This window comes from Callionymus lyra, chromosome 9, assembly GCF_982586985.1.
Source record: "Callionymus lyra chromosome 9, fCalLyr1.hap1.1, whole genome shotgun sequence".
In the NCBI taxonomy this organism is placed as follows: Eukaryota; Metazoa; Chordata; class Actinopteri; order Syngnathiformes; family Callionymidae; genus Callionymus; species Callionymus lyra.
This window is the reverse complement of record NC_141826.1, coordinates 22,862,775-22,880,013: the sequence shown is the minus strand read 5'-3', so window position 1 is coordinate 22,880,013 and position 17,239 is coordinate 22,862,775. Positions and strand designations below refer to the sequence as shown.

The following is a 17,239-nucleotide window of genomic DNA, read 5'->3' as shown; positions in this document are numbered from 1 at the left end:
TTCACAACAAGTCCATCCTGTTGTCAGAACTAAGATCCTGGGAAGAGTCCGGTCCTATAATGGCTGAATTAAACGAGTATCTTCTTCCTCATAGTCTTCCTCAGCTCTTGCTTTAAGCTGCGAAATCATTGTTGTGCAAATACGATCAATAAATAGGTCATTAACAGATCGACAGTGAGTTGGTACAACGTGACTGCGATGGTTCTTGCTCTAGAATTCCTCTTTTTATCAGTGTTAGGAGAGTGTATCGTCAAGAATCTGGCAAACGATACGTATCGCGATACAGGGTCAACCATATGATATATATTGTTATGGTGTAGTAACAAGTATATATGTGCAGTATTGTCGAGTACTTGACTCTGGTGTTGTGATAGTGTAGTAACAAGGATATATGTGTAGTATTGTCGAGTACTTGACTCTGGTGTTGTGATACTGTAGTAACAAGTATATATGTGTAGTATTGTAAAGTACTTGACTCTGGTGTTGTGATAGTGTAGTAACAAGGATATATGTGTAGTATTGTCGAGTACTTGACTCTGGTGTTGTGATAGTGTAGTAACAAGTATATATGTGTAGTATTGTCGAGTACTTGACTCTGGTGTTGTGATAGTGTAGTAACAAGGATATATGTGTAGTATTGTCGAGTACTTGACTCTGGTGTTGTGATAGTGTAGTAACAAGGATATATGTGTAGTATTGTCGAGTACTTGACTCTGGTGTTGTGATAGTGTAGTAACAAGGATATATGTGTAGTATTGTCGAGTACTTGACTCTGGTGTTGTGATAGTGTAGTAACAAGTATATATGTGTAGTATTGTCGAGTACTTGACTCTGGTGTTGTGATAGTGTAGTAACAAGGATATATGTGTAGTATTGTCGAGTACTTGACTCTGGTGTTGTGATACTGTAGTAACAAGGATATATGTGTAGTATTGTAAAGTACTTGACTCTGGTGTTGTGATAGTGTAGTTACAAGTATATATGTGTAGTATTGTCGAGTACTTGACTCTGGTGTTGTGATAGTGTAGTAACAAGGATATATGTATAGTATTGTCGAGTACTTGACTCTGGTGTTGTGATAGTGTAGTAACAAGGATATATGTGTAGTATTGTCGAGTACTTGACTCTGGTGTTGTGATAGTGTAGTAACAAGGATATATGTGTAGTATTGTCGAGTACTTGACTCTGGTGTTGTGATAGTGTAGTAACAAGGATATATGTGTAGTATTGTCGAGTACTTGACTCTGGTGTTGTGATAGTGTAGTAACAAGGATATATGTGTAGTATTGTCGAGTACTTGACTCTGGTGTTGTGATACTGTAGTAACAAGGATATATGTGTAGTATTGTCGAGTACTTGACTCTGGTGTTGTGATAGTGTAGTAACTAAGATATATGTGTAGTATTGTCGAGTACTTGAGTCTGGTGTTGTGATACTGTAGTAACAAGGATATATGTGTAGTATTGTCCAGTACTTGACTCCGGTGTTGCAGAATCTACAGAACACATGGCTCTTGACGAAGTCTTAACGGGAGGACTGTATCCTCTCGTCCTTAGTTATCGACGGGATTTAATCCATCTAACGGCTGGAGGTTTTAATATCAACACAATAATGAACAAACTTCGCTCATATTTTGTAAATAAAAACATCAAAATACTTTATTTGACAAAAACACTTACATTATTTGTAAAATTAATAATTGTAATGTAAACAATAAAGTAATTAAAGAATTAAAAAACAAACAAAAAAAATATCGCTATATAATATCGGTCAGATATTGTGAAAAAACATGATATATATTCTGTGTGTGTATTCATATATATATATATATATATATATATAGGTGAATCAAAATGTTCTCAACTCAATAAACTTAAACAAAAACCTTTAGCATACATTATAATGTAGTATGTGTATTTATTTATGCGTGTACATTATATATGTTTGTGTGTGTGGGGGTGTGTGTGTATGTGTGTGTGTGTGTGTGTGTGTGTGTGTGTGTGTGTGTGTGTGTGTGTGTGTTATATTGTGTAATGTGTGTTAAAATACAAGACGAGATATATTGTATGTATAAATGCCAATATATGATTATACTGTTATGGATATCTGTGTAGAATTATGTTACAATTTGCTACAAACTAAATAATAATTAAAAAGGTAATAAACACTCCTTTTTCGAACAACTTGTTTTGTATTCAGCTTTATTTAATTTGTATATCTATCTTGTACAAATACTCTCAATCGAAACCACAGCCAAAGAAAGTATGAGAAGAAAGTAAAAATAAAGACGCATGATTGGTTAGATCTGCTGTCATGTTTGTAAATAATGCAAACTAATGATTGACATGAAGGTAGAGAGGGAGGAGAGGAAAGAGAGAGAGAGAGGAGGAGGAGGAGAGGAGGAGGAGGAGGAGGAGGAGAGGAGGAGAGGAGGAGGGCGGGACGAGAACAAGTTCTTCATGTCGCCAGAGAGCACCAACATCTCCACTCACTGCAAAATGTTTCTCTGAAAATACACTTTGACAGACACAGTGATCGTTGACGCGGGATCTCTGCAGCTTCATCTTCATCATCACCATCATCTTCATCGTTTCTCCTCGGAAAGACTCGGCGGATGTATCGATGATTCTCGCGGGGAAAGTCTTCATCGTCCCGCTGCTGTTGCTGCTCGCAGCGCACCGTAAGTCAGCGAGTCGCGTAGAGACGGAACCTTTTATAAAGATAAAACTCGTGCTAAAAACTTTTCTCTTTATCTTTAACTATTTACACATTTTTTATCTTTATATTTACACCTTTCACTCTCAATATCGATGCGTAAAGTTGTTCAAAATATATGAATAAATAAATAAAAATAATTAATTTAACGTTAAAAATGTAATAGGTAGTTTAAACTCTTTGAATAAAACACATGTACATGATTAAAAACTAAAAAATTTCACAAAAAATAAAAAATGTAAGAATATTATTGTTTGAATTTTTTTGGACAATGTTCAAATATGTAAAGCTAGCTTTAGCATAGTAGCATCTTCTCTTGTTTTCCGTATTTGAGCGGATCATCTTCCTGTAAATCCATGTGTGTTTGTTTTACTTATTTTAATATTTTACTTCGCAGTTCATTTTGTTGTGCGCTCGTAACCTTTTGGCTCAGCTCTTCTTTTTTTTGACTACTAACGTGGGTGTAACACCTTTGTTTTTAGAGTTCTGCTAGCTTTAGCGTTAGCTAAATACTTGTTGTTGTTTTTTTTATTTTGTTTACATTTTATGTTCCTATATAAACAAAAAAGGAAAGTTATGGTTTTATGGTAGTGTCTGTGTAAACTGAATACTTATTTATCACTTTGTTTAATTTAATGCCAAATATGCAGTTTACGTGACCTTTAATGCTTAAAATGCAAATAAAATGCACATTGATTTAAATTTAAATTATCAAGTGTATTTCAAATTCAGATTATATAATCATTATTTACGATTGTTGGCTATAATTGTGATTCCAGATTTATTTCACTGTGTAGTTTCTAATGAAACAATAGTTACGTTGTAACTTTCGTATTTTTGAAGAAAATAAGATAAAGATTTGTTAAAACTAACACTATGTCATCACATTATTATTATTGCGACAACACGTCATCTTTCGGGTAAAACTAACTCAGGACGTTGTTATCGGTGTTTGATTAAAAGTAAATATATTTGTCCTTTTAAAGGAAACATTTATTTTTCCTTTTGTGTTATGAGGCTATAAATGTCAACAAAACACCAAAAGGTGTTTTAAGAATTATTCTAAATTTAGCCTCATATAAACACAAACAAAAAACACGATAGACAGTATGATGGTGCATCTTTTTTACCTTTTTATTATAAAAAAAACACGTAATAATTGACTGATTGAGTTAAATACCTCAACGATAAACAAAACTTTCTTGGTTATTTTCAAACAATAACATGCTTATAGTGAGCTAAAGAGAAGAAATAAGATCCTTGTTTTCATCACAGTTATTGAACAGAAGCTACTCTGACAGTTATTGTTCCCGTTAACTTGCTTTTTTTGACAATTTTGTTTTCAAACTTCAGAGTGCAGTGTTTGTTTGTTACAAATGATGATAGAAAAACTCTAACAGGACCCTTATTCAATATACCGTTGTTCCAGATGATCTTATTTTGTTTTATTTTATTGTTAAATTTGTAAATGTGCACATTATAGAAGGACAAAATATGATCTTAGATGACATTTTCTTTAGGAAAATATAACCCTCCAGTAAAATTCAGTTTCATTGAAGTCAGACATTATAATAAAATATTCAGAATTGTCATATATTTCATCAGCCTTGCATGGAAAAGTAAAGGTAAATATCAGTTCATGAGAAGTGGGTCGGTGCAGCAGGTTGTTTGTTTTTTGATCCCAGTTTGAGTCTTTTTGTTTTCCTTCTTTGAACAACTCCCCTCCGCAGCACAAAAAACATCTCCGGGTTTACTTTAACCTGTCAATGCCTCAAAACACGAGTGGATCTCAGGGGGGACCATGTGTTAAATGCTTCAAAGGGGTAACTTTTGTTCATCTTTGTGCTAAAAGAATCTTTATTTATATCCCGAATATAAGCGAGTCTGATGCTTTACTAGTCTTCGCCTCTATTTATTTGGTTTTATCCCTGCTTTAGGTGAGAAGCTGAGGTAGATTATCCAGGCTTTTGTTGTAAATACGTGACAGTTTTTCCACTTCTTGACTCGCAGTAGACGTCATTATAAAACAGGCTTATATGTTGTACAGCTTCTATTTTAGACGCTTCAATGTTTTCACTAAAATCTGCTACATCTTGTCATTTTGTTTTTCTGTATATTTTAAATCAATTCAAAAAAATGTTGCTTCAAGCCATTTTGTTTTCTCTCAAAAGAGCAGCGACGTTTGCTTCTGATAAACATCAAAGCGTCTGCAAAATCACTTACTTTAATGAGAAACTCCTAGGATTGGTTTCGACAACTTGTCACCGAGTTCCAGAAGTAGGTTTTGTGTTTGATGCCCACGCTGGCCCTCCCTGGGGGGGGGGGGGGGGCACGAGTGCTTTTGTTGTCAACACGCTGCGGTCGTTGTGCGTCGCTGCCGCACACACTCTAACCTGACGCACACTCGTGGGTCGTCGTGCGACACGTGGTCGAACCGTCTCGCGCTCTGTCCTTGAAGAGGCTTTTACAAGACAATGCTTCTCGGAGGAGGAGATAAAAGTGTGAGTCCTGAGGCTTCGACTGACTTCACTCCCTGTTTTATTCATTTTAAAGTTCAGATGTGATGGAAATTGGAGATAATTGTATATGAGACACCGTCGAGTGTGTCGACGTGAGACAGTATTATTTTATTGATAACTGATCGAATTAGGAGTGAGCATTGAGATCATACGCATCATGATACAAGGGGAACGATATTACAATACTGTAGTAACAAGGCTTTTATTTGTAGTATTGTCCAGTACTTGACTCTGGTGAATTTACAGACCACATGACTCTTGACGAAGTCATTACTCTTTTCATTTTGTTTTCAAACCAAAATATGTCCAAACATCAGCTTTAAATGCTGCCGGGACTAATGTATCCTCTAGTCCTCAGCCATCGCTGAGATTTGCAGGATTTAATTGTTGCTTCAGAGGACGTATTGACTGCTGACATTTTGTGGCCGTAAGTTTGAGTGCAGGAAAAAAAGTGAACAAACATTCTGAATATTTGCATGTAAATCCTGAAAACTAATGAAATAATGTAGTCGGAAAATAACGGCTTAATACTACAGTGAACTGCAGAGGAATACTACGGAGCCTCTCGGAGTAATACTACAAAGCCTCTCTTAGTAATACTACCATGACTCGTGGATTAATACTACAGAGCCTTTGAGAGTCATACTACAATGACTTGCAGAGTTATACAACGGAGAATTACAGGGGGTTATACTACAGAGCCTTGCGGAGTAATACTACGGTGACTCGTGGAGTAATACTACAGTGACTCGTGGAGTAATACCATGGAGCCTCGCTGAATAATAATAGGCAACCTCGCGGAGCAAAACTTCCGATTCTGTCGGCATAATAATACATTGACTTGCGGAGTAATATTACAGTTACTCGCAGAGTAATACTACGGAGCCTCATGGTGTAATACTAGAGTGACTTGCTAAGTAATACAACATTGACTAGCAGAGTAATACTATGGTGATCCGCAGAGTAATACTTCAGTGACTCATGGAGTAATACTATGGTGACCCGCAGAGTAATACTTCAGTGACTCGTGGAGTAATACTATGGTGACATGCAGAGTAATACTACAATGACTCGGGAGTAATACTATGGTGACCCGCAGAGTAATTCTTCACTGACTCGTGGAGTAATACTATGGTAACCCACAGAGTAATACTTCAGTGACTCGTGGAGTAATACTATGGTGACCCGCAGAGTAACACTTCAGTGACTCGTGGAGTAATACTATGGTGACCCACAGAGTAACACTTCAGTGACTCGTGGAGTGACATTACAGTAACTCGCAGAGTAATACTACAGAGCCTCATGGTGTATTACTAAAGTGACTCGCGGAGTAATACTACGCTGACTCGCGGAGTAATACTATGGTGACCCGCAGAGTAATACTACATTGAATCAAGGAGTAATACTGATTTGGCACTCATCGCAATACAAATGATTTGAAGTGGGTCTCTAAAAATAAATATTTTAACATTCTTATAATACTAGAAAGGGTTTGCTGTAATGGGATTAGGAGGTGTTTGAATGGAGACAGAACCGCGTGTATCCGGTTACGCGACAGTTATAACCATTGACTTCTATACACTAAGTGTATAAAAAATGATAAACATTGACCCCATTAGTGTGAACGGTCAGTTTGACTTTTATTTTGAGGCATGTTGTTTGTTCTACTACAGAAGAACAATTATGAACAATTTTAACTAGATATAAAGAGTAAACAATAAAAGATGTTCCTGTAAACATTTCCACTAGTATCTTACGATATGAAACCTCGTGACTCAGAAGCCAAATGATCTCAAACTAACTTGTGTAATGTGTTTAGTTGAAGGTGTTTGTTCAGTGTGTGTTTGTGGACAGATGTTTTCACACTTTGGAGTATTTTTTAATGAGAACAACACTACCTCACGGCGACCGGGCCCTGGTGTCGGACTCTTACCCTCGGCTCTCTCTCTACCTCCTGGTTCTGTGGACTTTGCACGATTTCCTGAACGGGATTCCGTATGCAAATCCACGAGCGACTAACACACCTCGACACACAAACGCACACCCGGTGTGAGTCCGATTAGAGAGCTTCAGAAGGTATTGTCTCCTGCCATCCAGGATTGGGTTGTTTTTTTGGGAGGGGGGGGGTTTACCCCATAGAGTGGAAATGCTGATCCGGCTGTCGGTAGGATTCGGTCTGAAATAGAATCCGGTAAAAAAACTGCTCGGAGATGTTGAAGGTTTTCATTCGCAGCTATGACATTTTAAAATAGAGCAACAGCCGGCGGGTGAGATAGCGGCGCACGTCAGCATATTGGAAGAGTCCACCGGTCTCTTAATGTTTGGGATTTACTGATTAGAATCAGTGGCGTTGCATTCTGCCTCGCCCTGAGGCACCTCCCCTTTTTTTTTTTTTTGAAAAGGCTCAAAACGCCACGTCCAGCCTCGAATCAACCCCTGATTTGAGTTTCTCTTCACGCTTGACCCTTTATCTCTCTTTGTTTTTAATGGGTCTGCAGCTGCATGTGTGGACGATCTCAGGCCCTGTAAACGCCCGGCGGCAGATAAACGTATCACGCGTTGTTATCCCAAATTAGTTGTGATTGTTTTGCGGCTCTTTTTCACCCGTTTGAAAACACTCGTCGTGAGTCATCAGGTAGGATATGTTTACACGAGGCGGTCGAGTGTCGGACGAGTGGATTCGAGACACGAGACCCGACGTCTCCGAGCTGCACAAGCAATACCGTTGCATTAAAGTATGACAGGCAATCAGCGCGAATGTTCGCGTGGCTTAAGGACTGCGCAGTAGCTGCAGGATCCTCTTAACGCGATTGTCGTGTGATCATTGCAGCCTGAGCCCCCCCCACACAACCCTCTTACCCCGCCATTCCCACGCACACATACTGTTGGACCACAGGCCTTATTCCCTTCTTTCCCTATGGATTGGCTTAAGCCATCATCCTCTCCTCTCCGTGCACACACTCATTTTCACACACAAATACACAGACAGTCCTGCTCCCAGTCCACCCCCCCCGGGACATCCTAGTCTTCAGTGCTGGAGATGAACCGAGTCATGCTTCAGGATGGAGGAAGTGGGTGTGAACTCAACTCTGCAGCATTTTTTCAGAAACCTTTTTAACCTTTTTTAAAAAGGTTTCCATTTTTTTCTCGCTCTCGATCTTTTTCACCTTCTTATATTTCATTATTGGTATCTTTTTTTGTTGTTGTGTAAAGTGTAGTGATGGACGGTTCTGATGCCACTTCTATGAGAGGAGATGATCATTTATAGGAGGGAGTAGGAGTGCGTATGTGCAAGAATCTGGAGGTACTAAAACAATCAAAACACAACGTCACTTCTGTCCCGGGTCTCATACTCTGGTCGTGGAGAAAGATGAACAATCCAGAGTGTTTATTCGCCGCTCCAAGTCTTTGACTTGCTTTAGATTACGATCGACCGGAAGCACTTTCTCCCGGCGACGGTACGGGTCAATAGCCCGGGGCAGAAAAGGTCCCGATCTGTAGCAACATCGCTATATTTAAGGCAAATTTCCCGTCCGGGAGGTCGTCCCTTCCCGGCCAAATGGTTCTTTCAAGTTCGCAGAGAGACATCCTGATTTGTTTTCTTGTAATCTAATCATTCAACTGTTCTCGGGCGGGGGTTATCTTCTCTTCCATCTTTTATCCCCCCTTTCCCGGGTGTGTCTTGCTTCGTTCTTTTATCTACGATTTAAGGTGTGATTTGCAGATAGACAGATATTTTAAATTACCGGTGTCGTATCTCTAATTCTGATCCAAGCTTGCCTCGAACCAGTGTGAATCAGTCTGAGTGGAACGTTCCCGCTCTTGGATCAAGCGAGTAATTTATACTTTATATTTTGATTATCTTTTAGCATTAATTAAAGTATGGCGTATACGTATAGTATATAATAATTTTAATCTAACAGTACGATACGTTCCTCGTTTAGTGGTGGAACGAGACAGGCAACCCTCGATTCCCTACTGTGGCGACATTTTGCCCACAATAATAATATCACGATATATATCTGCATTTATACCCATTGAAATTAAAACATCTTGTGCATTTATTCCAAAGCTTCGTACAATAGTGATTTCTAGTGATGGTCCGATGACGCTTCATGAAACAGTGTCATTATCTTCAGAGTCCACTAGATGGCGTCTCTGCACTATTTTCCTGATTTGATTATGTAAAACCTTTTTAGTTAATAATAGCTCAAAAAATAATGAACAATCCCAAAAATTAGGTGAAATATTATGCTTCAGTGTATTGATTATTTATTTTGCACAGAGGGCACAAAAATATATCAATATATATGGATTTATTTTCCAACCCCTAATCACGATACAGGGGCAATGACACGATATATTGAGATACTGTAATAACAAGGATATATGTGTAGTATTGTCGAGTACTTGACTCTGGTGTTGTGATACTGTAGTAACAAGTATATATGTGTAGTATTGTCGAGTACTTGACTCTGGTGTTGCAGAATTTACAGACCACATGACTCTTGACGAAGTCGTAACTGCTTTCATTTGTTTTCAAACTAAAATATGTCCAAACATCAGCTTTTTAAAAGCTCGACTGTATCCTCTCGTCCTCAGTCATCGCCAGGATGTGGCAGATGCCATTGTTCTTTTAGATACAGACTAGCTGCAGAGAGTTTGATTGCAACACAAAAACGAACAAAAGTGGTGAATATTTGCATATTTGCATGTTAGTTGTCAAAAAAAAAATTGGTATATGATTTTAAAGCCAAAAAAAACAACTCAAAAAACGAGTTTATTTTATATCAAAACAGTGCTGCTGAATATTGATACCGAATAGTGAAAAAAAAGTGGTATTCAAGCGACAGAAATAACATGAATCTAATTTTTTTAATTATATTTTCTTTACGGTCTTAAGCTCGTCCTGCAGGTCCAGACCTGAGGCGACTTGATGGTCACACTGTTCTGAGCATCAATGCCCAGGAGGTTCAAGACTACTGTGGGTAGTTTAAAGGGGTCAACGGATCATTAAAATAGACTCGAGGCCGGATCTGGACCTTCAGTAGTTGATAGAATCTTGAAATCAATATTAATGAAACGTGTGTGTGTCACTCCATCTGTCTTAGTATGGCTGAGATTGAACTAGGGCTGCACGGTATTAGAAATATGTGCGAAATTCTATATTGGTGTCTTGATGTGCGATATCGATATTAATGCGATATTTGTTTCCTTCAAAATGTGGCACTAGCAGCTGAAATCTTAGTTCCGCGATCTTCAAAAAATGCTGAAAACGACTGAAACGAGATGAAAAGTATTTATAATGTTCTTTTAGCAAATGGGGTTGAAAGAGATGAGTGACTGGTTCACTAGCATCTGAGTAGATCATAAGCTACAGACGGACGCAGACGTAAACGACAACATGACATAGAAGTACAAATTGACAACTTTTTTTCGCATATCGCTTGTGCAAAGATCGCAATATAAATATTTTTCGATATATATCGTGCAGCCTTAGATTCAACCAATGTGGAGGCCTGAGAGATTTTTATTAAAGACAAAAAAAGGTGATTAAAACCTTGCGCTAATGGCTATATCTAAAAAAAAAATTATTTGATTAGCCCAATTACAGGCTTATAAAGCGGATATGGAGCATTTCCAAAGCTCGCCGTCGGACGTTTTGTTCATGTCAGAGCACTTTGTTTCAGGGCGACTCTGTAATCGCTCTTATCGTGTGATCATGTGATCGAGTGTTCGTCTCGGGTCTCAGAGCGAGAGAGAGAAGAACTCATTAGTGGTGATTACTAAGTTACCTGGAGCCACGACCGCTGACTCGCACACGTTTATCTTCTGCGGCACCGAAATTAAAAAACAAAAAACGAATGAATCCCGAACATTAGTCGTGATTAAAAAAAGCGAAGAAGTCGTTTACAGAGTCAAATAGATGTGACAAATTTAGGGGGAGAAAAGAATATTAGTCACACATTAACAACGATATATAGTAGGTGAGAATACTAGTACTTCTCTTAAAGTGCTTGTAAATAATAAGGTGGTATTTCAGCTTTGTTTAGCTCATATAACTTTTGTCTTGTAATACTTTTAACCTCAACTTTCTGTTGAGAAAGAGATCTTTTCCTCATATATATTTCATTAACTTGCTCACGTTGTGACAGGATTAGTCAAAGGGATCGTCTGAGAAGGAGGCGGAAGAGAAAATAAATTGATAATAAAACAAATACATATGAAAAATAAATACTTAACTTTAACATCATCATTTTCGTTCTACAGGTGTGTATTGGTAGTAAACTGATGATACGATACATAACACGATACAGGGTCAAAGACACGATATGTTGTGATACTGTAGTAACGAGGATATATGTGTAGTATTGTACAGTACTGACTCTGGTGTTGTAGAATTTACAGACCACATGACTGTTGACGAAGTGGTAACCTGAGCTGTGGTGATGTACTAATATCAACATACAGTATATTCATCTAGATACAATAAATCTCAATACACTTGCATAGTTTTTGAACGATTTTAGGGGACACTGAATATTTTGATCATTATTACAGTCTCTTTTGGTTGGATTAATTGAACTGAAAGCCGAAATGCACCAAAATATGAGGTAGACCGTATCCTCTCGTTCTCAGTTATAGCCGGGATCACTGTTGCTGAAGGAGTAATGCCATCTAGTGGCTGGAAGTTTAAAACTAAGACACAACATGAATATTTGCATTTTACTTTTTGAACAACAATTTTATTTTAAACATACTTAATTGAATATAAATAAAACGAAGAAAAAAATATATAATAAAAATAAAATAGAATTTTAAAAGGACCGGAAGCGTGTTCAGGAACCATCAGTAGATTCTGATGCACAGACCTCAGAGCCCGAGCTGGGGTGTAAGTCTGGATCAGATCACTGATGGAAGGTCTGACCAAGAATAGATCTGAAAGTAAGAACCAGAATTTTAAAATGATCCTGAAAGAAACTGTCAGCCAGTTAAGAGTTTTAGGGATTGGAGAAATGTGAGTTCTTCTACTAGAGCGGCTCAGAATTCTCGCTGCTGAGTTTTGTCTTAACTGAAGACGAGACAGCTAAAATAGAAAATAGTATTGTTGAGATTATTATACAATAAAATGAACAAAAATATTGATATAAACTGATTTTTTTTTCTCAAACCCCCATTCATCAGCTTTAAAAGATGTTGGAGTCGACTGTATCCTCTCATCCCCAGTCATTCCTGGGATTAAGTTGGACTAAAATTGCCCTTAAAATACAGGAATAAATAATGGAAAAAACTGTTAATATCTGCATGTTAAATTGAAGTAAAACATTTTTTGTATTTTATACACATTGATATATGAACCATTAAAGAACTCTAATAAAAATTAAAAACAAACCATTAGAAAGGCACAAAAAAGTGAATATATGTTGAATATCTCTTTCATAATTGTGTATCAGTAGTTATTTTTACTCCCCTATTGACCACCGGGGTGGGGGGGGATTTTTTTGTTGCATCAATAACATCATATATTTCCAAACATCAACTCTTAAGCTGCAACATCCGGGGAGTCGAGCGTGCGAGCGAAGGTTTCATGCATCAGCGCAGGATTTATACGTTGAGCTAAAGCAGAGATGAAGGGATGTATCTTTATAAATAGGTACATGATGTGATGTCAACAAGCCTCGTGCACGCCGAGCAACACAGGATCTAATAGGATTGTTGCAGCGGCTAATGTCGGACGTCATCTGGCATGTGGGTCGGGCCCTCGGAACCCCTGGAGAGAGACGTCACGCCATCCAGTTCTTCCCCCGGTCGCTGTCACTCTCTGTCGTCTGTCTCCCTCCATCAACTCTGACGCAACAACGAAGGGTAATTAGTTTCCTCGTCCAGAACCCGCTCGCGTCTCGACCCGCTCGGCTCACGATCAAAGCCTCATCTACGAGTGCTTCCCGAAGACTCCTGGAGTCACGCGATAGCGGCGACGGTTTTCGCCTCCGAATAAACACGGAAATTTAATTTCTGTCATGGTTTTGCGTGGAAATGGAGTCGAGGAACAGAAAAGCTGGTGTCGAGTGGAATTAAACGAGAGACTTTTATAGACGAGCAGGACTGTTTGGATGTAAACACCAGACGACCTAGAAAAGTTGTGACGTTCATTCATTCAATTGAAATACTTCTTTAACCCTTGTGTTGTCTCTGGGTCAAGGTGACCCGGTGGCCCAGAAAACAAACGTGTTTGTGGTAGCCCTTGTGTTGTCTCTGGGTCAAGGTGACCTGGTGGCCCAGAAAACAAACGTGTTTGTGGTATTCCTTGTGTTGTCTCTGGGTCAAGGTGACGAGAAGGCCTGAAAACAAATCTGTTTATGATAACCATTGTGTTGTTTCTGGGTCAAGGTGACCCGGTGGTCCAGAAAACAATTGTGTTTGTGGTATCCCTTGTGTTGTCTCTGGGTCAAGGTGACACGGTGGCCCAGAAAACAATTGTGTTTGTGGTATCCCTTGTGTTGTCTCTGGGTCAAGGTGACCTGGTGGCCCAGAAAACAAATATGTATGTGGTATCCCTTGTGTTGTCTCTGGGTCAAGGTGACGAGAAGGCCTGAAAACAAATCTGTTTATGATAACCATTGTGTTGTTTCTGGGTCAAGGTGACCCGGTAGACCTGAAAACAATTGTGTTTGTGGTGTCCCTTGTGTTGTCTCTGGGTCAAGGTGACCTGGTGGCCCAGACAACAAATATGTATGTGTTATACCTTGTGTTGTCTCTGGGTCAAGGTGACGAGAAGGCCTGAAAACAATTGTGTTTGTGGTGTCCCTTGTGTTGTCTCTGGGTCAAGGTGACCTGGTGGCCCAGACAACAAATATGTATGTGGTATCCCTTGTGTTGTCTCTGGGTCAAGGTGACCTGGTGGTCCAGAAAACAAATATGTTTGTGTTATCCTTTGTGTTGTCTCTGCGTCCAGGTGACCCAGTGGCCCAGAATTTTTTTTTTTTTGTGGTATCCCTTGTGTTGTCTCTGGGTCTAGGTGACCCGGTGGCCCAGAAAACAAATGTGTTTGTGGTATCCCTTGTATAGGAAAACAAATCTTAAAGTAACAAATATAAATCTTAAAAAATCTAAATATACGTTTTATATAACTTTCTAATAAAGAAAATGTTTTTTTTATTTTACTGAATTATTTTGCAGGGCAATAAATACCAAATAGATACCAAAAAAACAAAGGAATTAAGTGTTTAAAAAAACAACCTATTTAGAGTTGAACTAGAAATAAATAATACAAATAAACACTAAAAAAGTTTGCCTGTACATGACCTTTGACTACAAATACACAGTAAAAAAGGGCCACATGTGTCCTCCAGGCTTCACTTTTCCCAGGTTTGGTCCAGACTTTTATTTATTTATTTTCAATAGTGGCGTATGATGATCCAACAGCTGCCGTGACTCATGTCTTCACGCCGAGTCAGAAGAGCAGACTCTGACAGAAGACGTATCCTGGAGAGACGCCAGCGTCGCTTCCTCTTCACTAAATCCATGCTGGCTCCTCAAAGTGTTGGATTCCAAATAACAGCAAAAAAATGTTTTCTAGATTATTCTGGTCTGTTTATCCTCATCAGTCGCTCAAATGATTGATCCTTTGATGGACACATAAACAGTGCATACCTCAGCCAAGAAGCTCATTTGACATGACTTGAAAAAACACAGTCACATTAAAGTTTTTAAGTCATTTTTGCATTTCATTTTTAAACTTGTCCTTATTTTGTCTTCTGATTTTATGCTCTTTGGATCGAGCACCCAGTGAATGATGGTTCCTTCAAAACCTTCAAAAATCCAGATGGAACTTCAAAACAAAACAACATTTAATTCCGTTCTGAACTTTTAAAGTAATTTGCTATCAAACAGCAACAGAGATAAATAACATAAGTCTCCTTGGCGGTGGTATAAACTATATATTATGTGTATTAAACATTTTTAATTGATCTTATTTATTTTTATTCTATTCTGTGGTTCTGTCTTTTCAAATTTGTTTTAATAACCACCTAATGTTCCCAGATACAGATCACACATTGATTTTCTGGGCCACCGGATCACCCTGACCAAGAGACAACACAAGGGATACCACAAACATGTTTGTTTTTCTGGGCCACCGGGTAACCTTGTCCCAGAGGCAACACAAGGGATACCACAAACATGTTGGTTTTTCGGGTCCACTAGGTCACATTGACCCAGAGACAACACAAGGGATACCACAAACATGTTGTTTTTTCTGGGCCACCGGGTAACCTTGTCCCAGAGGCAACACAAGGGATACGACAAAAATGTTTGTTTTTTCGGGCCACCGGGTCACCTTGACCCAGAGACAACACAAGGGATACCACAAACAAGTTTGTTTTTCTGGGCCACCGGGTAACCTTGTCCCAGAGGCAACACAAGGGATACCACAAACATGTTGGTTTTTCGGGTCCACTAGGTCACATTGACCCAGAGACAACACAAGGGATACCACAAACATGTTGTTTTTTCTGGGCCACTGGGTAACCTTGTCCCAGAGGCAACACAAGGGATACGACAAAAATGTTTGTTTTTTCGGGCCACCGGGTCACCTTGACCCAGAGACAACACAAGGGGTACCACAAACAAGTTTGTTTTTCTGGGCCACCGGGTAACCTTGTCCCAGAGGCAACACAAGGGATACCACAAACATGTTGGTTTTTCGGGTCCACTAGGTCACATTGACCCAGAGACAACACAAGGGATACCACAAACATGTTGTTTTTTCTGGGCCACCGGGTAACCTTGTCCCAGAGGCAACACAAGGGATACGACAAAAATGTTTGTTTTTTCGGGCCACCGGGTCACCTTGACCCAGAGACAACACAAGGGGTACCACAAACAAGTTTGTTTTTCTGGGCCACCGGGTAACCTTTTCCCAGAGGCAACACAAGGGATACCACAAAAATGTTAGTTTTTTCGGGCCACCGGGTAACCTTGTCCCAGAGGCAACACAAGGGATGCCACAAACATGTTGGTTTTTCGGGTCCACTCGGTCACATTGACCCAGAGACAACACAAGGGATGCCACAAACATGTTGGTTTTTCGGGTCCACTCGGTCACATTGACCCAGAGACAACACAAGGGATGCCACAAATATGTTGGTTTTTCTCGGCCACCGGGTAACCTTGTCCCAGAGGCAACACAAGGGATACCACAAACACATTTGTTTTTCGGGACACCAGGTCACCTTGACCCAGAGACAACACAAGGGAAACCACACATATCCCAATATAACAGATTTAACTTAACATTTACTCAGCTTTAGTTTCAAATATTCACATTTTAACCGTGTTTTGCTTTGATGAAAGTTCTCCCTCGTGAACGTTGCCTCGTGTCCCCGTCGAGCGCGACTGGAGTCGCTGGCTGCTAAAGATAGCAGGGTCGCCCACACGAAACATCCAAAAGCATGAAACATTTATCACTCAAGTCGCTCCCACTCTTCGCTTCTTGCTTCTCAAACTTCCTGATTAAACACCAGCCAATTTAGTCAAAGGTGAAAAGGTCATAATTAAATCCACTTCCTGCCAGCGGTCGGACCCGCAGAGAAAACTGTTGGCTTTAAGTTTTAGTGACGGCGAACAAAAGGCTCCAATTAATGGACAGATTATAATTGCCCTGTTGCCTCCCCGCGAGCCAATTAGAGGTTAGGAAGTGCAGCCAATCAGGAAGCGGTCGACGCGTCTTAAAAGCAGGTAGCGAGCGTTGGAAAATTACCCATGAGTCTCTGGAGAGAGGTTGTTCATTAAGTCTTAAGACTCTTCTCGCCTGTGCCGGCGACCTCAGAAAACTTAATAAGTCGCCGTAGAAAACTTGTTTTCCACAGACTAGGAAGCAAATCATGAAAGTTTGAATCGTAGGAACTTCTGTGTTTTGAAACTGAAATGATAAACTAAAGATAATGAGGTTCAGTTGCTTGTGAGGTAAACTCTGGAGTAAACATTATGTTGTTTGTGAGTTT

The 17,239-nt window shown here is 39.4% G+C and overlaps 1 protein-coding gene across 1 annotated transcript in view; it reads left to right on the top strand.

The window, feature by feature from the left end:
* The first annotated feature begins 2,594 nt into the window (after positions 1–2,594).
* The window catches only part of LOC148072281 (neuronal acetylcholine receptor subunit alpha-3-like), a 30,211-nt gene continuing 15,566 nt past the window's right edge, over positions 2,595–17,239 (top strand). Inside the window, exon 1 of the mRNA XM_087799894.1 lies at positions 2,595–2,680. Within this exon, the coding sequence (XP_087656020.1) occupies positions 2,623–2,680 (58 nt within the window). The 5' untranslated portion in view covers positions 2,595–2,622. The remainder of the gene's footprint in view (positions 2,681–17,239) is intronic.